Raw genomic sequence first — 26351 nt, 5'->3', positions numbered from 1 at the left:
AATGGGGATCCAGTTGTGAAACAAACAAATAAAAAAAAACTGATCAGACACTTCACAGGGTACTTTTAAATGCCATCTTAAGCTTCATGCTTTAAGCACAATGTGTGAAAAGGGCCAGAGAAGATTATCTAATGAGTAACTGACGATTATTAATAAAGGTGAATTTTTTTTTTTTTACCTTTTTGGGCAAAGGTGCACATATTTCTGACAAACAGTGTCTAACAGATACTTATATTTTCACAGTTATACCACTGAATAATATCAGGAACAAAGTGATCTTAAAAGTCCACAGGGATTCAGGTTCACATTTGGTGTACAGCAGCTAACTACAGGAATTTAGTCTATCTTGGATTTAGGTATGAAATTCAAAAATCGTCGCTTCAAATGGTTAGGTTTAGATCTGAACTTGACTGTTGAGGTCAGAGATTTAATGGTTAGGTTTGGTGTACTTATAAGGACAAGAATAACAAGTGTCTGCCCGTAACTAAAAGAATTCTACTTTCACTTCTATCTAGACCTAATATCCATGTCAAAGTAAGGCTAGTTTCATATCTGCCAATCTGAGTAGATTGAGCAGTTAGTGTGTTCAAGCTCTAATTGGCTGCCATAGGAAATAGGTCAATAGAGGAAGAGGTGAAAAATAGACAGTGTGCATTTCTGTGTGCAAGTACAGTATGTGCAGACGAATCCTCCAGACCGAAATCTGCTGCAGTTGTTTTTCCTCAGGGAAGCAAGTACAATCTTGTTTACAGTGAACCACTGTAGCTGGAACAGCAATGTGTGTGTGTACACACATGTTGCTTTATAACACGCGCCAATGTGTGCATGTGTGTTGATGTCTCATATCCAGGACAGTCCAGTTTTTGTCAGAGCCACAGTCCATTCCAGGCTTAGACAAGTGGTTTATATGCACTGTGTGTGTGTGTGTGTGTGTGTGTGTGTCCATGTTCCTGTGTGGAGGCAGTTAAATCAAAGTGCTCAGTGCTCCTTCAACCTGTGAAGCAGAGACAAACATTAACGCCGCATTGATAAGTTGGGTGTCATTAAGTTTTAAAGTCAAGAGCAATAAGCTCTATGAAAGCTGAACTTGTTGTCCCATGAAGGAAACATTGTTCAGTTTTTTTTTTCTAAAGTAAATATATCTAAACTATTAAATTACACATTTTGTGTCCTAGCTTCAAAACCTTAGTTTACCTTCCAAGTTAGGTGTCAAATGACTATTTTAGTAATAATGATTCTAGTAAGTGATAATGAACTTGGTTTGTTGCTGTATTTAAATTCTTTCTGATTTGCAATTACACGGCAGCATGCACTGTGAATGCTACAAGACATTCACTTTAGGATGTATGTGACCATCACAAAGACTTCAGGTTACCAGCATGGTGGAACCTTATATCACTACATCTCGACCTTACCTCCAAATGCACATTTCAAATTAAGCTGCCAGTATTTACCAACTGTTGCTCACGGTCACTGACAAAACATCAGTTGTTTTGTGTGGGGAGGAAAGATTCATGCTGAAAACTGGTTTCACACAGCATTTCCTCCAATCATCAGATTTATATTGGGAGTTTAAAAAATGATACTGCTCCAAAATGACTTGAAATTTGAGTATGACTCAAAATTGTGGGCCTCTAATGTTTAACTCAGTATGAGTAGAGTATGGGTCAGTGCCAGTGTTTCAATTTTCCAATGACTAGTTCAAAACCCCTTAAGTTTTTACTGCTCCTTTGATTTTATTGATGTAAACAGAAAAAACTCACTTAATACCTCTCAATTCTATACACATCTTTCACCAGTAAATGTGTTTCTTGGAGAATGTCTATGTCTATAGATTTAAAAAATATATATAAATAACTACTTTTTAGGTATACGAGTTTAAAGCTATAATTGCTATCAAACATAAGTGGAGAAAATTATTTTGACACCCAAGCCCACAATGCATCTGTGACTTACTGTGAATATAAGAATGGAAGGAATGCAAGAAATAGGACATTGAGTAAAAAGATGAAAGGCAGAAAAGCAGGACTTACTCTACAGCAGAGATGGGAGGGGACTTAGTTGAGGCCAGCTCCTTTGTCACAAGCCGTAGCAGAAGCTGCACACACAAAGAAAAAAGCGATATATTACATGATTTATTCATTTTACTGCACCTTTAAGTAGAAATATATTCCAATTGAGTGGTGCTGGAATCAAAACCTGAGGTAAAACAAGACCAGCGTCCAGGTAGAGCTGCATTCATTGATATTTGGGTAATATGGGGGCCAATATTCGCTCTCCTTATTCCTCTATTTTGGTCTCCACCAACTTGTGAAAAAACTATTCTTACATACTAACAAGTACAACAATTCTTGGTAGTAACACCTGTGTTTATGGTTTTAACTAAGCACTCACCAACAGAGCAAAGAAGTCAGCAGTCATCAGCATGTAGAAGACCTGATCCCAGCCACCTGCAGACAACAGCCCAGCCAGCAGGGGGCCCACTGCTGCACCTGGCAGCATAAACACCAGCATGATCATTTGCTTGTATGGATAGATTATCTCAACACATTAATGACAAATCCAGGGAACTAGCACAGGTTCAATTCTAACCTAATTCTACATTTCATGGAAAATGCTACACCTAATTGAGAAAAGATAAGCCAACATCAACACCGCCAAGCATATTATTAAAAGGTTGGTGATAAGAATGAATGTTGGTTTGGGTTTACTAACAAGTATTGTGTGTGTATCAAAGTCTAATTCATCGTCTTCCTCTGTACCATAGAGCTCCGCCGTCGTGAAAAAACATGTTTTTAATTGTTGTTACACTGGGTGACTTCATTACACTGAACTCACGCTGTAGTTTATTTTGACTCAGTCCCACGCACACAGTCCTGCTGCCCCAAATACTCACTAGAGCACGAAATGTGGTATACAGGCCCCAGACAAATGCTCTTGTTTGTTTGATTAAAAACTACATTGACCAGCTGTTTTTAAAAAATGAAACAATATATTGTGTATGTGCATCGTCACTGGGAGAAATGTACTTGGAGCTGAGTGCTACAGACAGGGTAGTACTGTCATATGCACACACACTGATGGCTGCATTTTCATGGGATTAGAAACATTTGAATAACACCGTCGTATCTGTTAAGTCACTTTATCTTTGTGCTTTGGTTGTTTTGCATGATAGTGGGTCAAGTGGTGTTTCTGTATTGTCAGATCTTTATAAATTGTGCTTGGTGGGTTCTTTGTTGTGCTTCGACATTCAAACTGACCTACAGATCCTGTGCCATCTATGATGGCAGTGACCGTAGACAATGCTCTGGCGTTGCCTTTCAGGCTCTTGTGGGTGCCCTAGGGTCAAAGGAGAGAGGAACAGTAAGTGACACACAGCGATGCAATCTCTCTTCTCAAACACTCAAAGGTTTCACATTCATTTGCAAACGGGGAATTTAAGAGGGAGGAGACTTCACACGCATTCACTCTCCAAAGCTCAGCTTTGGGAGCTAGTTGGGGTTCAGTGTATTTCCCAGGGACTGGGGAAGCTGGGCATCGACCACCCTTCTTCCTGGATGGACGGTCTGTTCTACCTCTGAGCCACAGCTGCCCGAATGTAATGTAATCAGAGGATTGAGATATGATTGGTAAATTAATTTTGATGTTGTATTGATCTTTGTATTATAATATAGGCCTATTGCCCAAATTGTATTTTGCTTCTTATTTTGGATTTTTTCATTATTTGGCAACATTGTCGTTCACTTTCGTGCCCATAATGCCGACTGAATTGAAAAATGAACTGCATTATGAAAGGAATAAAACAGGGTGCTGTGTAGGTTGAGTTAATAATCATGTACAAACCTAGCAGGCTGGAATAAGAGTAAGACGAGCTTACCAGATCAGCAGACACTGCAGTTGTGATGAGGGAGTACGGTCCGTTGACTAGACCTCCACACACTAACAGCATGCCTGGGAAGAACAGACTGGGTGAGTTATATTTTGGTTTCACTGTTCTCCTGAGTAATTCAATGTTCCCGCTCATGCTACAGATATAAGTGGCATTTTTGATAAAGATTAGACTACTTCTGCGTAAATGACTTAAGAGTCATTAGTTGTGCAACAGCTTCTGCACTGAATGAGCCACTGGTGATCATTTAGGCTCAACTAATCAAGTGTTGGTGATCTACTCTGATAAATTTGGTCACGTGATCTCACTTATCTGGAACTAATACATGATTAGCAGCTGGAAACACAGAGGAATATTTTGCTTGAGTGTTGATATTTCTGTGTGGATTCACGCCTTGCTCAAGCATCAGCCAATAGCAGAACTCCTGCTGTTGGCATGACGAGTCAGAACTGCATCCCATCAGTTATCACAGCATCATGCACACTGTGTCATGATTAACACTGCCCATTGTTCATTTATCTAATGTTAGGTGAGCTTCAACATAGCAGATACTTCCCCAACATTAATACTGAAAATATCAGATGTTATTAAGAATTATACTCAAATTTAGACCTGAATGTGCAACAAAAATATTTTTTTTAATAAACAGCTGAGATAATTGCACATATCATCTGTATTTAGAATAAGATTTATTCATCATTTCTATGTTTTTTAAGTCAGGTTTTTTTTTTTTTAAACATTCCTTTATTTCAGCCCGTGAAAATGAAGTGTAATGATATGATAATAGTTGCACTTTTGTGATGTATGCAGATGTGGTCAATGTAAACCGTAAGAACAATCACATTCATCTGTGAAAGTGTTGTTTTATTGACGATGGAGCAAATGTAGGGTAAATCGTGTCTGATGGCTATTATTCCTCTCTGAACCTACATGTACTCACCACTTAGAGGCTTGTGTGAAAGGTCACTGCTACACTTTGCCGTGGGAAGTTAGTCTTTGGGTAAATGCCTCTTATTTACTTCAAGCAAAGGTCTTCTTAACTCATCAGTTGGCTAATTAGAGCATCAGTACGGCACCATGGCGAAAACATTGGTGCAGTTTCTTGTTTGTCTTGATTGTTTCTTGTTTGTCTTGATAATGTGAAAATTTGAAATTACATTAGTTAAGCAATGACTATGCCTGCTTCTACATGAACTTTTTTTTTTTAAACTTTATTTTTCAGAACAGCACAGTTCAAGACATTATTTTTTTACAACTGTTTTTTCTCCTTTTTTTTCCAATGATAGAAATAAAGAAAAAAAAACGAAACAAAAGGGGCAGTTCTTATTCCTTATTATGCAAGTGGTTATCAAAAAGGTCCACACAGTCTATTTATTCAGCTTCAAGCTCCCTAAACATTGTCCATTTTCTCCATTTTTGATGAAAGGTACACATTTTCAGCCTCAAGTTATAAGTTAGTCTTTCCATGGTATAGATTTCGTCAATAATGTCCAACCAATGTCCAAGTAGCGGGCGATCAGTTTTCATCCAACTCCTTGTGATGACCTTCTTACATGCAATAATCAAGACCTTGAATAAATAAACATCCCCTTGTTCCATTACTTTCTCAGGTATGGCTCCCAAATACATGATTTTGGGGTCTCTTTGGATAATATAATGCAGGATTTTCCGCAGAGTCTCACTCACTTCATCCCAGAAACATTGTATCTTTACACATGACCAGAAAATATGAGTTTCAGTGGCATCTCCATGGCAACACTGCCTCCAACAATATTGCTTTGTGTCCAGATATTTACCACTAATGTGTGGTGTCAGAAAGAAGCGAGTTAAATTCTTCCACCCAAAAAGACGCCAATTTTGTGAAGCAGTAGAGGTTTGCTGTGTTTTACACATGGAGAGCCACTCCTCCTCTGACAATCTTATGCTCATTTCCATTTCCCATTTAGATTTTATATAAAAAGAATTCTGTCCATTACTTTTCTGGAGACCTTTATATAACTTTGTGACAATCTTTGAGGGAGTTTGTTTGTATGCTCCTATCAGGACTGCTACAACCTCCTTTATCTCCGCTGATAATTAAGTTTTTATTTCTTTATGAAACAAATCTCTCAATTGTAGATATCGGAATAAATCCCTGTTTTCTAATTTAAATTCTTTTTTAATTGTTTCAAATGATTTAAAAGATTGGCCTTCAATGAGCATACAAAGAGTTGTCATTCCCCTTTCATTCCACCTTGTAAATGTAACATCAAGAGCCGCCGGTTGAAAACTTGGGCATTGAGAAGGCCACATCAAAAGTCTGATGTCCTTTTCAAGCTTATATTTCCGTACAATCTCTTGCCATATTTTTAAAGTTTCTTCTGTAACTTCTACATGAACTTTAAATATCTAATCTAGTTACTGAGTTCGTAATTGTTTTTATGTCTAATCATTTAGTGAAATGGCCATTACTAGGTCCCCAGAGCACAAGGTCATTACTTCAAATATTTAATTAATCAAGTAGTTAATTTAAATATATTCACACCCAAAGCTATTCATTATAGGATGATATACCATGAAAAAACAGGTCATTATTGACATTTGAAAAGCTGGATCCAGAAAATATTTGCTTTCATAATCGACAATTAAATCACTTCTCAAAACTACCACTGAATATTTTTTGTCAATCAACTAATAAATGAATCACGTATTCATCCTGCACTAGCTCTGAGTAGAGGAGTGAAATGTGGCTCTTACCGACAGTTGGCCCCAAACCGAATTCACTGATCATGGAGAAGCCATACAGCTGCGGGACACAGACGAAGACACTTCAGTCACTATTCATACTTCACATGTCTGACAAATTCAAGTTCAGGTTCACCTTACTTTATTTGTACTATAGAATTTGGTTTGCAGTAGACAAGGCACATTTTACAAAACAACAGCAGCCTTTTGTTAAATCCATCTTAACCCTTGTATGGTGTTCGGGTCTGTGGGACCCCTTTTCATTTTTTATTTATTTTTTTTAAATCAAGAGCAAAATGATACGATTAATTATTTTTTCAAATTCAGACTCATTGGCCTTAGCTCATATTGATGAGTCTGAGTTTGAAAAAATGATTAATCGTATAATTTTTCTTTTGATAAAGAACATGAAAACAGATGAAATCGGGTCCACAAACCCGAACACCATACAAGGGTTAAGTGAAAAGAAGATTTCTGGGCCCATGTTGTCTCTGTGCTGAGTTACTGTACACTGTTGAAATGGCTTTAAATATGAATAGCATTATCTATGTATATAATAATCAAATGACGCTGTGTAATCTGTCTAATGCTCCACTGCCAAAAAAACACACATTTAGCTTTAGCCTCAGTAAACTGTTTCCTAAGTGCTACACAGCAGGGGGAGCCAGATGTAGAACAGATGTGAAGTGATCTACCTATCAGTCACCACACTTGGCTGATGTCATAGTAGGACAGATTTCCTTCCAGGTCCGAACGTTCTTATCCAACAGTGTTTAAAGTCACAGAGTTGAATGTTGGGACTAGGGCACTAGCTTCAGGTATGTCCTATATACAATGTTACGATATTTTCTGAATGAGTCTAGCAGTGCACTACTTACTGTGGGAGCAGCCAGCAGCAACATGACTGCACAGGTGGTGGCTCTCTTCCCCAGTTTATCAGAAATCACTCCTGCCAAGATTCCCCCTGTGCATGCAAGCACACACAAAGAGAGGCGGGCAATGAGCCAGAAAAGTAGCATCATCTTTCACACTAACCACAATGCACAACATGAAGTAAATGCTAACGGTGAGGGACTGTGGGAAGAAGAATTACATGCATGCACACACAGATACCTCTCTCTCCAGATAAGAGAAAGCTGAGTGGGAAATGTGAAAAGCACGTACCAACTATTCCTCCCACATCAAAGAGGGTGGAGAGATCTCCAGCTTTCTTGGCATCTAGGTGAGCTGAGGCACACACACACACAAACAATATATATGTATGTATATCATTTCACTTCTCTTTCAGGCACAGGCTTGTGTCTGACACATGAGTGGTGGTAATAAAACCAAGCAGGCTGGTTTGCCTACACATTGCTCCACAACACAGTGACAATATAAGATTACCCAGACGGCCACAAAGAGCCCACAGGCTGGGATACTGGATCAGCTTGGTGATAATGTTGCAGGTAACATTACAACGCAGTGTGAAAATGCCCGAGGCATTAGTCTGTGGACCCTTTCAAACATCCAATCCTTTACGTTCATCTGAAGGCAATTTAATACGGTGGTCTCATGTCAGAATAAACACCCCAATCAATTTTACTTACAAGTCACAACAGCAATCTTACCAGGTCGGACCTTGTAAGCACTTTCAGCAATACCCAAATCTGAATTGAGCCCCTCAGACAATAGTGTTCTCCAAGTTTTGTGTTGTTTCATACAGTGTTAGTTAAGAACTGGCACATACAGAACATAACAGTAGACAAACAGTGTTAGTAGTGGTGTAGAGGAATAATCATTTTTGGACATTGTTTCATTTAATTGGTGAGAGTTGTGCGGTGAAATGAATAACAATGAAAGCCAATAACGGCACTAATGGTTGTAGTTCTGTGTGATCCTCACCTGCTTTGGTAATGTAGAGCGGCAACCAGAAGAGAAAGGTGTAGCTGACCAGCTTGGCAAACAGCAAACACAGAGAGAACTCGATCACTCCCTGCAGACACAAGAAGCACACACATAAATACAAGGTTGAAGGCCGAGTGACACCTGCCTGGCTCGACTGACCGGTGGTCCCAGTCTGATACTGAGGCACGCTGCAAGTCTTTCAGAATATGGGTATGAAACACTGTCGCTGGTATTGTGCTTCGGGAGATGAAGATGAAGCTGCTGATAGCTGATCTTTTACTCTGTGATTTCACTGAAACCTTTGGAAGCAGTCCATTGGCTCCTCGAGCATTGTGCTTTAAAAGTTCACAACTGAAAGCCAGACTAATAAAATCATTCATTTTGATTGTCTGGGGGAAGACTGACATGGGTTATCACTAGGATCCTATTTTAGTGGTTTTGGCCAATATTCTGATTTTTGATTGTTTATAAGAACACAGCAGCATTGCTGCATGAGGTCTGACGGGCAAGAAACAAAAGCAGTTAAGGCTGGACAGTTCTGACAGACAGTGACAGTGGGTGCAGCTAAAATGTTGCTAACAATGATTAAACAATTAGTTGCTAATGACAATTAAACAATCGGATAGAGCCAACGGCCAAAATAATGAGCACAAGATCCAAGTTATAATATACATGATTAAATCATTTACATCATTCCAGTAAAACCAGAACCAAGAGATCAATATCAAAAGCACCAATCAATGCTGAGTATGAATCTATTTCACAGGAGCTTTAGCTAATCATAATTTCAGTAACGTCAGTTTTAAAAGGCAAGTTATATTAAATACCCTTTTTGTTATATTGGGTGAAATTCTCTTGACAATGGAAAACAAAACAGGATTAAAAGACTGTAAATGTAATGGACATACATTTCTCAGGAGAACAAACACCACCCCAAAAGACTGATAATCTACCTCTGTGACTGCTGGATGCTTAAAAAAAGCAACGGACCAACATAACTTAAAATGTTGATGTTGTTTTCCCAACTTGTTTCTGCTGCCCCTAAATCAGCGGTTGAAGTAAAAGCAAAGGTAAAAGCATGTCTGTGATGTGATTGGATCTCATTTACTGACTTTGTGATGCTCGGGGATCAGCAGGGGGAATAGAATAAGCTGTGCCCTGCAAAAATCAGGGTGGATCTACATCAGTTTGGACCTCAGCTGAGCATTTTCATGGTTGTGAGCAGAAAAGCAGGTGTTCTGGATGATGGATTTGCGTGTGCAGGGCTAACTGACTGGTATGCGTAGTGCTCCCATGAAGCTGATGGCGGATGGCTCCGATTCCCTCTTCACCACCACGACAGGCTGCACGGGGACACACACGCTTTCTTTGGGCAATAACAGCTCTGTGTCGTAACTCTGTAGGAGAAGACGAGAAAGACAAGCAATTCGAGGATCAGGGGCTGTACGTGTCACTTCTTCTGCACATGCACCCAGACCACCTACCAAATGAACACTGAAGGAATCAGTCACAGTACCTTTAGGTAGACTTTTCTTATTTTTAAGTGATTTTTAACCCCAAAACATTCATCAGTTTAATTCATGTAGAAACCTCCAGATAATTTGATAGTGACAACAAAAGAAAGAGGGACAGAGGGAACTAAGCCAAACTGTGATTTGAAGAGGAATGATCTATTACTTTTTCCAAATGAGGAACCAATTTTCACACCACCCTTTTATTCTGGGAAAAAAAAGAATGTTACACACTTGAGTCAGATGTTATCAACGCAAGCATTAATTTAGGACTTTTTCAACCCGTTTGGTGTAAAAGATGGGCAGGGTTTCCAGAACAGGCCAATGCAAACATGACTGACAGGTAAAACTGCCCACTGTGAAGTCTGGAAAGAACAATTGCATGTGGTAAACCCGACCCAACCATTATTCCAAAAAAGGTTCAACAAAGCTTGAGGCTGATTCCAAATGTCCTGACGGGCTGCATGCAGCTGACAGAGTCCTCCATATGTCACTAAAGTGTCACAAAGGCTCAGTCAACACATCCAGAGGGCGGACATTTGGATTCAGCCCCAGAGTGATTTTTCAGTGTTCCATCAAGCATCCCATGGCTGCTGCTGCTGAAGCAACAGTAAGAGTCCTGGAAGCACAGCGGCAAACTGACCTTCCTGTTTTGAACACTATCCTCGTAATAGTAGTGTGCCTAAATGGATTACAACAACATGTTAAAGTGCAACTTAATACAGCGTTTGGCAGGAAAATCCACCCTCTGATATTCTCGCTGGTAATCCATATAGAAAGTGCTTTTAGAAGCGTTTTATGATGTCCATAACTGGCACGTCTCGTAGGACACACACACTTTTTATCAGATGAATCGATCCACGCTGATTCCGTGAGATAAGCGACTACTGCACGTGCCATGGAGAGCCCCCACGTTTTTAGTGCCCTGACACCTGTTAAGAATCACATGAATATCCTACTGTATATGTGTTTTTAACTTATTAACTTATTAGTCTGTGAGCTTCTTTGTTTCACTAACTGCACAGGCAGATTCCTCACAGTCTTCCCATAGAGCTGACATGAAAACTATTTTGGTTCAGTGAATTTCTGTCTGTCTATCAGGATGGATGGATGACAGAATGCTTACACTCTGCTCACATCTCATTTAATATGTGGATTCCCCGTCATGCTGTTAAATGTCTTTGACCAGTTCATTACTGACACCTGTACAATATAAAGCAGTCCGTGACTGGACCATTATTTGATTGGTGACACACACACACCTGCGTTTTGTTGTCCTTGTACTGCAGATACACCTCAGTGTGTCCACCGACTCCGTTCCAGCTCTTGGTTGGAAGCTGTTGAAGAGACAATAAATCACATGATAATTCATACATGTTCAAGTTCTTTTTTCAGTTATTAAAAGTATACATCTGGTGTTATTCCATATTTTTCTCACTACCAACTAATCCCATGAAAAGACCGACACCAACAGTGTGTTAGTTCATCTCTTCCACACCCTGTCTGTAGCCCACTGGTTATTAGAAGATATAAATCTTTAAAGAAGATTCTATGGCAGTACATTTTCTATTAGTAAAGCAGGACTATACATTAACTAGTGCTCCTAAATGAAAAAAATTAGGAGCACACAAAGCAATGTAGGAGCACAATGACAAATGCTCAGGTAACAGAGTTTATTAACAAACAAGTTATTACATACAGTACATACAGGACTGGGCGACAAGGAAGCACAACCCTTCTTCCAGCCTGGCTCATCAACAGATTTGCCAACTAAGAAAGCAGCATTCCAAAGTACTGCTAACAAACTCTAACCGGATATTTACATAGCTTATCATAACTGTATACATGGTTACGCAATGGTTCAACCTTGTGAATGTATTGGTTTTGATTTGCTTTAATGTTGTTCAGTGAGTTTAATCATAGTGATGTGTTAGTTTACTGTGTAGCCCCACGGTTACGTTGGTTAGTTCTGCTCACACACACAGCAGCTAGTCATTCTTTCCTAACTTGGCACCTTTGTCTTACACACTCGCATGTAAACCCACACAAATTGGCCTTCCGAGCGACGAAGCCACTACACAGACTGGGGCCTTTGTCTTCCTCTGACTCACACACCAGGGGGTCTGGCTGGCCGCCATTTTGAAATAAGTCTCCTTTAGATTCTCCCACCTTTTGTAGTCCTAAATCTTACTTTCGTTTGCATATTCACACGCACACACGCCATATCTCACTCACTCACACACTATAGTTTTTTATTTAGGCACATTTAGTTAGATTAAAATGTAAAAATGTTTTATTTCACATGCTGTCGTCTTAATTCTGCCTTAAGGACATAAAGTCCTGGATGAGCAGCAACTTTCTGCTGCTAAATTCAGATAAAACTGAAGTTATTCTGCTTGGCCACCTCAGAAACACCTTTTCTAACAACATATACACTCTGGATGGCATTACTCTGCCCCCCAGCTCCACTGTGAGGAATCTGGGAGTCTGGGGAGATCAAGATTTGTCCTTTAACTCCCACATTAAACAGATTTCTAGAACTGCCCTTTTCCATCTACGTAATATTGCTAAAATCAGGCCCATCATATCCATAGATGATGCAGCTACTGCTCGTGTACTGGTGAGAACTAAGAGAAGAGACCATATTTCTCCTGTACTGGCTGCTCTTCATTGGCTTCCAGTAAAATCTAGAATAGTTCCCAAAGTCTCCAAAAGTAGTGCAGGAGGCAGAGCCTTCAGCTATCAGGCTCCTCTCCTGTGGAACCTCCTTCCAGTTTGGGTTCGGGGGCAGACACCCTCTCTATATTTAAGAGTAGACTAAAAACCTTCCTTTTTGATGAGGCATATAGTTAAGGGCTGGATCAGGCCTTAGACCAGCCCCTAGTTATGAAATGTTCTTGATTGTGAGAAACCAAAAGTTCTTGTTTTGTAAACATGCTCCAGTTGGATGGGTTGGAGACTGTGACGCACGAACCCTCCGGCAGGACCCTTTAAAATCTGTTGGCTAACTCAGCTCAGGGCTCCTCTGACAAGCACCCTGCCCCAAGGTCTGTCATGAGCCCAGCGCTGCCTGAACCCCAGCGCTGTATTGCATTATGTATTCCACCTGTGAACCTGAATTAAAGGCGCTTCGGAGACCCGACTGAACCCTCCGGCTGATCTGTGAATAATCTCAAGCTGTCCATGAAAGAATGCGGGTTCATCAATACTGCTATAGGCTCAGACTGCCGGGGGACTCCTATGGTGCACTGGGCTCATCTCTATTCTCTATCCTCTATCCTCCTCTTCCTCTCCATCATTATGTCTCATGTCCGTCTAATGTCTGCCACTAACTTGCTATCTTCCCCGGAGCCTTTCTGTGCTTTCTCATCTCTCAGGTTCCTGTGGATCCTGATCCTGGTCCTGCTGATGTGGTTCTCTGCTTCATGAATCACTGCTGCGGATCGTCGGCCACTCGTCATGTTTTTCAATAATATCATACTGCTAATCTGTTAGTCACACTCCTATTGTTAGTGCTATAATCACTGCTAGTACATTGGTTGCTGTTTGTGTTCTCTCTCTCCCTCTCTCCCTCTCTCCCTCTCTCCCTCTCTCCCTCTCTCCCTCTCTCCCTCTCTCCCTCTCTCCCTCTCTCCCTCTCTCTCTCTCTCTCTCTCTCTCTCTCTCTCTCTCTCTCTCTCTCTCTCTCCACCCAACACGGACCCCTACAGAAGCCGCCCACATTGAGCCTGGGTCTGTTCCGGGTTTCTTCCCGTTAAAGGGGAGTTCTTCCTGCCACTGTTGCTCAATATGATATCTGATGCTGCTCATGTGGGGATTCTTGAATCCTTAATTTTGAATTCCTGAATCGTTGGTTCTCTCTCTTAATTAAAGAGTTTGATCTAGACCTGCTCTTCATGGAAAGCGTCTTGAGATAACGCTGTTGTGAATTGATTGAATTGTTGTACAAGAGTGATTACTGCCAACTTCTACTCTGATAAGGACTCTGAAATCCTTCTACTAGCTGTCAATATGGTAACTTTGCTTGTAGTTATTAAATATTAATCGTAATACCAAATTGATAGCTTAGTTATTTTATGAAACTGAATTGTTATCTTTTCCTCATTTAACAAGGTGGTGCCCCACATGAGGTGGTCCCATTAAATCAATATAATTATTAATAAACTTTGATAATCAATAATTATCAATTATTTCCGATAGCCACTATTGCCCCAGAAATGATGGAAGACCCAGCATGTCATTTTGATGCTACCATGTGAGGCACAGTAATTGCGCAACATGTTTTGATGCCCTGGCTGGGGGCCCAGCCCCCCATTGTGTCTGGGGGGTCGGTGGACCTCATGGGAGAAATAAATATAGATAGATTTTAGGGTTAGGGTGTCTACTGATAATGGCCAAAACATCCTGATCCTGAGGTCCACTACTGATGATGTGTCCTGAAATTTAAGTATGGAACTACAGTACTTCCTAAAAACAAGGTTCATTAAAGATCAGACCTATAACAATAAAGAAAAACTCAGGTAAGGACTAATTAACACAGTTCAAAACCCAAAGAAATACATTTCAAAACTTTGGAGGTTGAAGTCAGATACCTAAAAACATTTGTTAGATCTTTATATTTTTCAGTGGCTGTAGTAACTAGACAGTAAGCTACGTTCACATCACTGGAGGGATGTCACTAAGTAGATTTATCAGTATTTCCATTTTATGCAAATTTATATATCCACAGAGAGAAATATTGTACTTTTAATCCACTATATTTCACTCCACATTAGTTACTTGCCAAATGACAATTTTTCTTCCTGTCCAGGGAAAACCGTGCATCTCCAGATGTCGGGAGTTTGATTGTTTCTGATAAACGGAAGGCTGAAGTGTTCTTTTATGAGTTGAGAAAATTCTCTTACTTCTTAATCTAAATAAACTACAAAAAATACTGTTGCTGGGAAAATGCATTGTCCCAAAGCTGAAAACAGACTGCTTTTCTCAGCTCATGAGAAGCTGACTTTTTAGAGATACTGTACATGATTCTCACAGAGCAGCGATGCTGCAACATATGATGATTTTACAGACCATGATGCATTGCAGATTAAACTAACCAAGAGTCTATAAGTAGTTCAAATGATCTGCATCACTGAAATGCAACATACAAATTACTGCAGCAGTAATATCAATCACATATCATAGTAAAACACCGACAGATTGAATTGCACTATGACAGCTTTAAGTACATTTTGCTATAATATGTAGATACTTTCAACTTGGTAAGATCTGGAATGCATAGCATTTTCTTGTAGTGGAGTATTTTCAAAGTGGAATAAAGGTGGATTTTTTAAGTTTGAGTGATTTTTAACCCAGAAATCCAGAAACATCAGTTGAGTTCATGCAGGAACTTCAAGATAATTTGATAGTGACTTCTGGCAAATTGTGACAATAAATGAAAGAGGAAAATAGGTAATTTAGCCAAACTGTCATTTGAAGAGGAATCACAGATTACTTTTTCCAACTGAGTAACCAGTTACCAATAAGAGACTTGGAAGCAGCGCAGCAACTTACCTTCCTGTTTTGAACATTATCCTCGTAATTGTAGTATGCCTAAATGGATTACAACAACATGTTAAACTGCAACTTACTACAGTGTTGGGCTTTTATATTCTCACAGGCTATCCACATTCACACTCTCAAAGTGGGGAATCACTACTTGTGCTTATGTTATGGACATGAATACTTTTCCCGTCTCCATTTAGTGGGCCCACAGCTCAACTCCACTTGTGTGATACTAAGTCTAATGGGTTTGTTATGAAACTGGGTGTGTCAAGGAAGAAGCCTACCGGCATGTTGCCACAGCCACAGAAAAGTTCATGCTATTAGGGGTAGTTATGCTACTTAGCTAAGCTCAGGTTGCTGGATATTTACTGAAAGGAACATACAGCAGGGTGACAAATAGAGGCTACCAAACAAGATAAATGTCTTAGATTTTCTTTCAAACTCTACTGGAAGGATTAACATTATTCTTTCATTTTTATCATTTGGTGTTGGGTAGATGGTGGCAGAGGTTCTTTCATGCAGAGTGTGATTTTTAAACAGATCCATGCACAGGTCATTTAAAAATGTATTACTCATAGTAACACGACATTTCTCACAAGTGGCTCGATGTCCACCTACACACATATACACCCTGTGATGGGAAGCACTTTAAGCCTATTTTCATGACAAAGAAGGGGACCAGCTGTTGGTTTGCCTTTCGATTGTTCGGCAGTGGACTAGATTAATCTCAGCAGACCAAGACTACAGAGCCTTTTGACAGTGGGTTCGAGTTAATCTGCCTCCTGAACGCTGACACATCTAATTGCACTACAGGTGTAACAATGGGCACTACACATATCGAACGCTGCTCACATTTTCAAGATGCGTTTGAAGCGGCTCATGGCCATCTTGTTCCTTTGATGGTGTCAAACTTTTGTGAAATACGTGTTAAATTCACATCTCAGTAGATATAAATACTTTGGCAACAATTTGACGTTAACATATTACTCCAAAAGGTGTTCAGTTGGGTTGACTTCTGGGAACATGTGATTTAAATGACTTTAAACCCTCAGACCCCATACAGAAGCATCTCCATGTGTTTCTCCACTCATTTACAAAGGTTTTTGATTTCACCCAGCTGCATAACTCATAATCCTATGTTATTCCACGAAAATTCTGCAATGGGTGGGAATCCTGGAGTGAGACACACTATGGTGCTAATAGATCATGATACAGAATATATTACATCTAAAATGATTAATAATCTAAATAGAAAGAAAGAAAGAGATTGTGTGTTCATTTATTTAAAAAATAAGCAGAAAAAAAACTCTTGGTACTCACACTCTTGCCTGGAGAAGAATTCTGAGCATACATGCTTTTAAGGTCATTTGGATCTGAGGAGTGGAAAAGATGCCATAAGGTTACTATGACACTCCATTTACAGCCATGGCAATTAAACTAAGGAGGAAAAAATGTAAAGTCAATTAACGTGCGCACTTAAAGAGAGTGCAGCAACTGCACAAGAAGCTAAATCCTCCAGATACAATTAGAACAAATAAAGCCAATTAACAAAACATTAACATATTGTAACCCTAGGGCTCACAGTGAGGCTGCACTTACGCTCAATGAGGAAGAGGAAGCAGACAACTCCCATGGCTGCAATGATAAGCCCTGGTACGATGAAGGAGAGGCCCCAGTTGGAAGACACCCAGTAGCCAGCAATCAGAGAGCCAAGGATGTTTCCCACTGAGGTGTGTGAGTTCCACAGCCCCATGATGAGTCCACGTCTGACAGGAAGAGAGGATGGCAGCAACACAGACACATCATGGTGTTAGTGGCTTTGAGAGGCAGTGAGTTCTCACTAAATCTTCTCCTGGTTGGCCATATCCATCTTCCTGTGTGTCATTTCATTCTTCACAAAAGTTTCATGCATTTGTGTTAAAATCCAGCATAATCATTAGATTAAAAGGGCTTGCAGCTGAGAAAGGCATCTTCCTCAAAGAGAGCACATGACAGATGATCTTTACATAATATTCTCAAACTGTTCATTAGATGTACTTACAATACAGAAGCCACATTGAAAACCACATTTGATTTTTACCTATGCTAAAATCAGTCTAGAAATGATTTGACCTTACCTCCCTTTTCCAAACCAGTTGCTGATGCAGGTCACTACACTGGGCCAGCCAGTGGTTTGGACCAAGCCGTTGGCCACCTGATGGATGAGGACAGTATAAATTGTACAGTGAGGTATTAGAAACAGGGATGTCACTTTCTTGATTGCACATCACCCCTGTAACCATGTGTTAAGAGTATGGGTACATACACCTGTGAGTAAGTGTGTGTGCTTGTGTGTCTTTGTGCATGAACATCCATGTGTGATGTTATTTGAATTTGGAGTAGCAAAATGGGTTATTTATTCATTTTCTTGTGTGGCAATAGATGCACTATATATTAGAGCGTCTGTGTGTAATGACACAATAACTAACAAACTAACCTGTGTTCCAAGCACAGAGGTGAAGAGAATTTCCCTTTAGGCAAATTTAACTGTGCATGTGGATGTCATATGTTTACTATGTGAGCATCTGCTGGCTCGATTTTCATGACAGCACTATAACTACAGCAAACACAGCCAGTTGGCACAATAATCTTCATGGTCTCTGCGTCAACGGTTTTGGCAAATGAGTTATTAATGCATTACGATGATGACGTGTCTCACCTGGACAAATATATAGAAGCCCAAACTGTGGATGTTGTAGACATAACCCAGTCCAAACAGGCAGGTGAACAGGCCGCTGGTCAGCATGCCTACAGTTAGGTACAGTCGAATGGGCACGCGCTCTCCGATGATGCCACTGTATGGAAGCACAGTGGTGACATTATATTAAGTACGAGAGGTTCATCAATAAGACTGTTACATTTCTCCCTGCATACAAGATTCGTTTCATAAATGCCACTGAGGACTGAGGATTTTCCATTAGGTAGCAGCATATCACAGAAACACTGATAAACACTACACTGTTAAACCACAGGACAAATGATTGGTTTACAGCAATGATCCAGGTCCAGGAGTTTTTGACATTGATGGATTGAGAGAATTTATGAACATTAGTGATCAATATCAATCAAGCAATAAAATCAATATTTGGTGTGACCTCCCTTTGCCTTCAAAAAAGCGTAAATTCTTCTAGGTACACTTGCACAAAGTCAGGGATTTTGTAGGATCATAGTCAGGTGTATGGTTAACCAGTTCTACCAAACAGGTGCCAATGATCATCAACTGACGTCATTAACCGACACAGAAACAGCTGTGTGTTTGACTGAGGTGCTGTACAGTCTGACGGCTCTGGGGACAACAAAGGATCATCTGTGCTGCTCGGTCCTCAGCTGCAGCGAGTAGAGCCGTCCGACGCGGCTGCTCTTCTGTCCTGCCAGAGTGTGGTGAAGAGGGTGATTGTCATTGTTCATGATGGCCTGCAGCTTGCTCTGTGTGTGTCTCTCCGCCACCATTCCCAGTGAAACCGGGCTCCTACCCAGCACTGAGCCAGGCTTTTCAACCAGCTCGTCAACCCGCCTGGTGTTCTTAGCAGTCATGTTACGTCCCCACCAGACTGCAGCATAAAGCAGTGCCCTTGCCACCACTGACTGATAAAACATGTGCCACATTCCACTGCAGACATCGAAGGATCTGACCATCCTGAGGAAAAATAGCTGGCTGTCCCTTTTTGTAGAGGGCATCTGTATTCAGGGACCAATCCAGTTTGTTGTCCAGGTGCACACCTAGGTATATGTAGGGCTGCACCACCTCGATGTCCTTTCCTCAAATGTTGACTGGATGAAGTGGGGGCTTAGACCTACAAAAGTCCATGACCATCTCCTTGGCCTTGGAGGTGATCAGTAGGAGGCCAATCTTCTCACTCTAGTCACTGAAGGCTCTCACCAGGTCTCTGTACTCCCCTTCCTGTGTCTTCCTTACACATGTCACAATAGCCATGTCATCAGAATATTTCTGGATGCGGCAGGTCTCAGAGTGATATTTTAGGTCTGATGTGTACAGGGTGACCAGGAACGGAGACAGAACAGTCCCCTGTGGAGCCCCTGTGCCGCTCACCACTGTCCCACAGACACATTCCCCCAGCCTGACAAACTGTGGTTGACCTGTCAGGTAATCCTTCATCCAGGAAGTGATGGAGAAATCCTTCCCCACCTTGTCGAGCTTGTCTGTATGCGTGGGAGGTTGAATGATGTTGGAAGAACTGTAAGGGGTCCAGTGAGTGTTCACTGTGGTCTCAGGAGGCAGAGAAGCAGCCACCCCAGAGTCTTGATGATGTGCGTTGTGAGGGCCACCAGTCTGTGATCATTTAGCTCAGTCGGACACCTTACTTTGGGTACCAGAACGAGACATGATGTTTTCCACAGAACTGGAACCCTCCCTGTCTGCAGGCTCAAGTGGAAGATCCTCTGGAGAAGCTCCACCATTTGGGCTGCACAAGTTAAGGCTGTGCCAGCATGGGCAGGTGTTGTTGTGCTGAAGCTTTCTCTCCACTTTCCTTTTGAAGACCTCCTTGGCCTGCTTTAGACTCCTCTTTAGCTCTTGTTGCATTTGCTTGTGCTTCTCTTTGCTTCCATCCCTGAAGTCCTCCTTTTTCTGGTTGAGGAATGTCTTAATGTGACCAATATGTAATAATACCAATAATAAAACAGCGTACAGTCCTTGTAAATGTCAGCATCCGAGTCATTGTTGTTTCCCTGTGACCGCAGCAGTACATCTCAATCAGGCTGCCTCAGGACACAGGGTTTGAAGTAAGTTTAAAGAAAGACCAGGTTGAGATTTGATCTGCCAAGTGGTAGAAGGGATGAAGCAGTGCTTCTTTGGCATTTGCATACAGCAGATCAAGTGTGCTGTTCTCCCTTATGGGACAGTAAACAGTCAACATACTGTGCAAAACCAGTCAGGTGAGAGGTGAAGCTGACATGATTAAAATCTCCCGATATCACAATGAATGCATCAGGGTGCTGGGTCTGTATCTTTGCAACAGCGTCGTGGGTAATGGGCGTGGAAAACTCCCTTTGTACATAGTAAGTCTGAGACCATCCTGACAGCAGATTTTCTCCTTCACAGTGATGTGACCAGGGTTACTCCATCTGTTGTTCCCAAACATAATCAGCCCCCTGTCTTTGTTCCTTTCGCTCACTCTGGCGTCTCTGTCTGCTCGCACCACTGTGAAGCTGGGTAGATCCACACAGGAGTCAGGGATGCTATCATTCAGCCGGCTCACAGTAAAACACAATAGACTGCACTCACAGTATGCTAGCAGGTTTTTCAGGCTACAGTGCCTGTAGCTCGTCACACAGACAGTTAACATTTTCCATGATAATCGATGGTAAAGCCAGCTTGTATCTCCTTCTCCTAGCTGCTAGCTTAGCAAGACACTTAGCACCAGCTCTACAACCGCAGTATGGCTTCTTCAGCTCAGCCAGAATGGGGTGTTTGAATTCTTATCGAGTCCCTTGCTGTTATTGTCCGTTGTTATACAGTTTCCTCCCAAGCTGTAGCCAACATGGTCGAAAAAACACTCAAATAAACACACTTACTACTCAACGAAGCACAAGGGCTACAGTGATGTGCTGCCACACAGTACGGCACATTATTCGAAGCTCAATGCCAAACTACAGACATCTTTACTTTATAACATGAAGGTCAGTCAATCCGGGCATGCTGACCCATGTGGTTTGCGCTTAGTGGGACGATCGTTTATTTTTCAGGAGGAAAATAGAGAAGAAGCAGACGCAGTGCTGTGTCAGATGACCTGGCCTCCACAATCACCTGACCTAAACCCAACTGAGATGGTTTGGGCAGCCAACCAGCGCTCAGCACCTCTGGGAACTCCTTTAAGACTGTTGGAAAACCACTCCAGGTGACTTCCTCATGAAGCTGACTCAAAGAATGACAAGAGTGTGCGAAGATGTCATCAAAGCAAAAAGTGGCTATTTGAAGAGTGTAAAATATAAAATGTATTCTGGTTTGTTAATGACAACCATTGTGTGTTCATTCATAGTTCTGATGTCTTCAATATTTATCTATGATGTAGAAAACAACAAAAATAAAGAAAGACCACTGAATGAGAATGTGTGTCCCGTTGTTTGACTGGTACTGTATATATAAATGTTCCCACCTATTCCCATTCACCTCTGCTGTGAAGAAAACTGCCTTCCCCTTCTTGCCAGCTTACCTGAGGTACATTCCCACTGCATAGGCACAGAGGAAGGAGTAGTCCATGGCTCCAAGCAGCTGTTTGTAGTTCCTTTTATCTGAGAATATAAAGACGAGTTGTAAAGTTCAGGACAGTGAGTCAGGTCATTAGGACAGTAAATCAGGTCACTATGCTGCCGGGGCCTTCCCCGATGAAAGCCACAGAAAAACATGCCGTAAAAGCAACAACAGTATCCTGTTGATTCAGTAACACTAGGATGGCTTCAGTACATTCAATACATCCAAATCTCTGACAAATCCCCTCCCAACAGCAAAAATGTCAAGAGTCAAGCAGATACAAACCAAAAGGCTTCCAGCTACAGTCCATGTCTGTGTGGAGGGCTGGCAGGGAGGGCCGCTGGCTGGCACTATTGGCAATGGTGGCTAGCTCACTGACAGATGAGCAGTTTTTGTGGAGCTCGCTCTGGTAAAACAAAACAATGAGTGTACCATTCAGTTGGCCAGAAAACTCCAAGCAAACAGGCAGGCACACAGTGTGAGGTAAAAAATGTGGGCTAAATATTCCATCTCACCCTATGTTCTTTAGTTCTTTGAACTTTTTTAGATGAAATTAAATGAATACAGAAGGTCATTTGGTGACATACACGCTTGATGGCATTGTTCTAAATCTGTAGGTCATAGGAGGGAATCTATGTGCAAATCTTAGGAGGCAAGCTGCATTGCTGCTGTAGCCTGCAGTCACACTGGCACCACCTGTACTGTACTGTACTGTACTACCTGTACTCCTGACACAACAAAGCACTTAATTATATCATTAATTATTTTCAGTAGTACACTTATCTACAGTTTCATACATATAGGATGTCCTGCTGTAACATGAATGGATTTCAAAATCTGTGGATCTCCTGTTTGTTAGTATTACAGTTGAAAATAAGTTTAAAATGTCAAAAAAGTTTGAAGGAGCTGCAGCCAGTGCATTATCAAAAAAAGCTGAATCTAAATGCACTGTTTGAGTGATACATACTGTATCTTAGAACCAGCGCAGACCTGCTGTAAGCTGCCATTCTTCTGTTAGAATGTCAATGGTCAGCGCTGGTTTAACATAAGAGGGTAACTCCCTGGCCAAGCTCCTAAATCTGATTATAATCAATGGAAATCTAAATTGAATTTATTCTTTAGTCTTAGACTTTATCACTGTCTGGGGAACTGGCTCAGGTTGTGTTACTCTCTGTGTGGACGACGACTCATGAATGTGATCTATAGATTATACTAATACAATGAGCATATGTTACCTTGACGATGCTAATGGGTTTCCTGGAGAGATGGAAGCTTGTGTAGAGCAGGAAGGTGAGGATGAAGGTGAGAGCTCTGTACCTGCGGAGAGGAAACACAAGAGGGCACCACTGAGGTGTGTGAGGGACCAGGGAGCAAGCTCAAACGCCCCCCCCCCCCCCCGCCCCCCCCCCCCCGAACTGAATGAAACCAGCACGTACAATATCAGTTTGAGGTGAGGGAGGGCAGGAAATAGTGTACACTTACAAGCTTGCTTATAGCATCATTGTATTTGTTTAACATGAACAAATACTCATGTGCACACTCATTCTGGCTGGTGATTACATACATTTTACATTTTCATACAGAATGAGTGTGACACAATCGTTGGCTGATTTGATCTCCCTCATCTGGCTAACTGCGATTACAACACACATCAGTCTACAGGCAAAAGTGTTGTGAAATATTTAGGCACACAAAGAATAAGCTACTGTATGTATGGCCGAATGGGCTGGGCTCTGAAATGAACTTGGGTTTGTTTGCCATCCCTGTGTGTGTGTGTGTGTGTGTGTGTGTGTGTGTGTGTGTGTGTGTGTGTGTGTGTGTGTGTGTGTGTGTGTGTGTGTGTGTGTGTGTGTGTGTGCAGTGGTAATGAAATCTACTTCTCATCTGACAAGCATTAGGCTGGTTTTTCAGGATCTGTAGCAGCCAGTCATGTTTGAGGGGAGCAACTGGACACACTCCTGCTGTGAGCATGTTCCAATGTGTGTCAGTGTGTGTCCTGAGTATAGCAGGCTGACAGAAAACTAGACAGCTGGCAAGACACCACTGTAACCCAGCTGTCAGTGACATCGTCAGTGTAGCACACACCATACCGATGTAACTCACAACTGCACTGTCATAGTTATCTTCATCAAAGACACAGTTTCGATGGTCTGACAGAGCAGTAAAGTTAATGACGTACTATGAAATTCCTGGCTTAAAAACAATATTATGATATTTAACCATTATCAACATCTTATACCTGAACGCACCCTTTTCTGATTGGCTGCCTGTAACAATGTTTGCTGGTATAATGTTTGCTCAGGCAAAAAGTCCCTCAAAATTTCACACCAAGTGGCTCTGGAATATGGAATGACAACGGACAACTGGTAACTCATGGTCATGGTTGAGACATGTCAATCAAAGTCACATATCAGGACTCAGCTGAGTAGTTTGGCAATTTAAGTTTACCTCCATGCAAACCCAATACAATAAATACGCCAATAAGGCAAATACAGTTTCTTCGGAACCTTGCCTCATCTAATGAGCCTAACCTATAAGCCAGAGTGACGTCAGACTTAAAAACAGATGGAACATGATTTGAACTATGTCTCTCTTTTATATGTAGGTGGTAAAACTATGAAAATAATTGGAATATAGTTGTATAGAGTGGTATCTCTATAAGAATGGAACTACAAAAACATCAAACAGGACTTTATGAAAACTTTTACCTTACGGATAAAAAGCGCACAAAAAAAAAATCCATTAACATCATTTGCCAAATGGCACAAGGATGTGTCTGAACTCTAATATACATGTACTGCTTTCATTGGTTTCACATTTCAACATGTCGCTGTGAGGTCACAGAGACAGGTGCTGTGTTCACTGCTCTTTGATCTCTAAGGTAATAAAAGCACTTAGCAGTAATGTGATGCAAGACTCCAAGTCTCCTTGCACCTCCTCCAATGGTTGGCAGAAGGACACACACACACTATTTATAGTTCATTTACAGCATGTATAAGTACAACTGAACTTATACAGTATACTCAGCCAGTCTACACACAGATGCAAAAGTTATACATTTCCTTTTGACTCACAGATGCAAGACACAGAACAGACAGACAAAGTGTCAGGCTAAGGCTCAGGATAGCTTCAGGTGGGAAATGGAGGCTTTGCCTTTCTAATCAAATGAGCTGAGGGTAGAAGAACTGGAAGCTTTGGATGACATATGAAAGAATAACATGAGTCTGAAAAATGCGAGATATGAAGTAAATCTGATAAACTGGAATGACTGAGACAGCAAAGCCTGGGCAGAATTTGTATCTGTGCATCATAGTATACGGATGGTCTCTCAAGCAAGCAGACTAATCCACAGAACCATCCTGCACATAAAGACACTATTCAGCAGTCTGATGCGACTAGTGTGGTCAACTCTTTGACATCGACTCTTATTTCAGTGGAACTGTGCAACTACTCTGCCGAGAGAAACACACCTTTTATTCAGTCCCCTCCTGCTCTTTGTGATCACTGTTACAGTCTAACAACACAGCCAGATTCACAATATCATAGTACTATAGTGTATGATTTAGATTTGAATTCACAAGCTAAATACAGTACCTACATTGGTGTCAGAAATGAAAAGTCGTATATCCAAGATAAAAAAAGTCAGATTCAGACTTACCACTGGTCCCTGTCGAAGGACACCAGTAGGCGGATCCCAGGAGGAATGGTAGCCATGTTTGGACGCAAGTATGGACAATTACAGTGATGGGCAGTTGATATGAGCTCACACTGAGGAGGCTTATGGGGTACATGCAGACATGGTGGTGCTGCTATGGGTCATCTCCATCTCAGAGGAAGCTGCTGGGAGATCGGCAGCAGGATACATGGCTGACTGGAAAAATCAGGAGTCTGAAAAGAGGTCGGGGGGGGGGGGTTGAGAAATGGGGAGTGAAGGAAGATAGAGAAAAAAGAAATGATAAGACAAGAGAAATGGTATTGCTCAAGAGAAAAAGAAGGAGACAGGAAAAATAGTCCCTCAGGACAAGAAAGGCAGGCTCGCACAGACATTTTAAAATGTGGCAGTAGGTCTTGCAGTAGCTACACTACAGCAGCCAACACACAGGACACACAGGCCGTTTTGAAGCCTCGAGTTTAGCATTTTCAAAATGACCATCTTGGTTTTACAGCTGTTGCCATCCTGATTTTGGAGCCAGAAGGGACGCATGAGTGTTTTCCCCCCTGCCTCTGATTGGTTAGTGAAAAACCACAGCATTCCCTGCTTTGTTGTCTAATTTACACTAAATGGGATCATCGTTTACAAAATGCACACCGTGTGCTGTATTGAAAAAGACTTGGCCATTAGGAAGAATACAGGTTTACTGCATTTCAGCGATGGCTTCACTTTTCAAAGACAGTCCGCCGCTTTTGTACACTCAATGTTAATCAAAGGCAAATCAGTAGTCATGTGGATTCTGGTTAAACTGGAATGCTGACATTATAACATCAATAAAAAGTTAGTCAACAGAAATTCATCAACAGTTTTAGGCATCAGTTACTTATTCATCAT

At 41.3% G+C, this 26351-nt stretch overlaps 1 protein-coding gene across 5 annotated transcripts; it reads right to left on the bottom strand.

Annotated features, from left to right (window-relative positions):
• Positions 1 to 340: 340 nt before the first annotated feature.
• Positions 341 to 25787, bottom strand: slc37a1 (solute carrier family 37 member 1). 5 transcript variants are annotated; one of them, XM_070838118.1, is made up of 20 exons: positions 25464 to 25787; positions 23041 to 23122; positions 22091 to 22211; positions 21768 to 21846; positions 18254 to 18389; positions 17673 to 17749; positions 17155 to 17321; positions 16876 to 16928; positions 15565 to 15603; positions 11274 to 11351; positions 9775 to 9897; positions 8498 to 8588; positions 7778 to 7840; positions 7492 to 7577; positions 6626 to 6674; positions 3878 to 3951; positions 3261 to 3339; positions 2395 to 2492; positions 2034 to 2098; positions 341 to 994 (listed from the first exon to the last, which is right to left on the bottom strand). In XM_070838118.1, the coding sequence occupies exons 1-20, from the start codon at positions 25517 to 25519 to the stop codon at positions 979 to 981; spliced, it is 1632 nt and encodes a 543-aa protein (XP_070694219.1). In that variant the 5' UTR covers positions 25520 to 25787; the 3' UTR covers positions 341 to 978. The 5 variants fall into 5 exon arrangements, with proteins under 5 accessions (XP_070694219.1, XP_070694220.1, XP_070694221.1 ...); XM_070838119.1 differs by having other exon boundaries at positions 11274 to 11348; XM_070838120.1 differs by lacking the exon at positions 15565 to 15603 and having other exon boundaries at positions 25464 to 25786.
• Positions 25788 to 26351: the final 564 nt, after the last annotated feature.

Source organism: Pempheris klunzingeri, chromosome 10, assembly GCF_042242105.1.
Source record: "Pempheris klunzingeri isolate RE-2024b chromosome 10, fPemKlu1.hap1, whole genome shotgun sequence".
Taxonomy (NCBI): Eukaryota; Metazoa; Chordata; class Actinopteri; order Acropomatiformes; family Pempheridae; genus Pempheris; species Pempheris klunzingeri.
The sequence above is the reverse complement of the archived record's forward strand: the minus strand, read 5'-3'. Positions and strand labels throughout refer to the sequence as shown.

What these genes read in the sequence shown, in the direction of transcription:
- slc37a1 (XM_070838118.1), bottom strand. Translation starts at nt 25,519, where the DNA reads ATGGCTACCATTCCTCCTGGGATCCGCCTACTGGTGTCCTTCGACAGG. An exon ending in GCAGTGGGAATGTACCTCAG is followed by an intron (nt 18,390 to 21,767) that starts GTAAGCTGGCAA and finishes GCTTCCATACAG; the next exon opens with TGGCATCATCGGAGAGCGCG. An exon ending in GCTCTACATTACCAAAGCAG is followed by an intron (nt 7,841 to 8,497) that starts GTGAGGATCACA and finishes TGTGTGCCTCAG; the next exon opens with CTCACCTAGATGCCAAGAAA.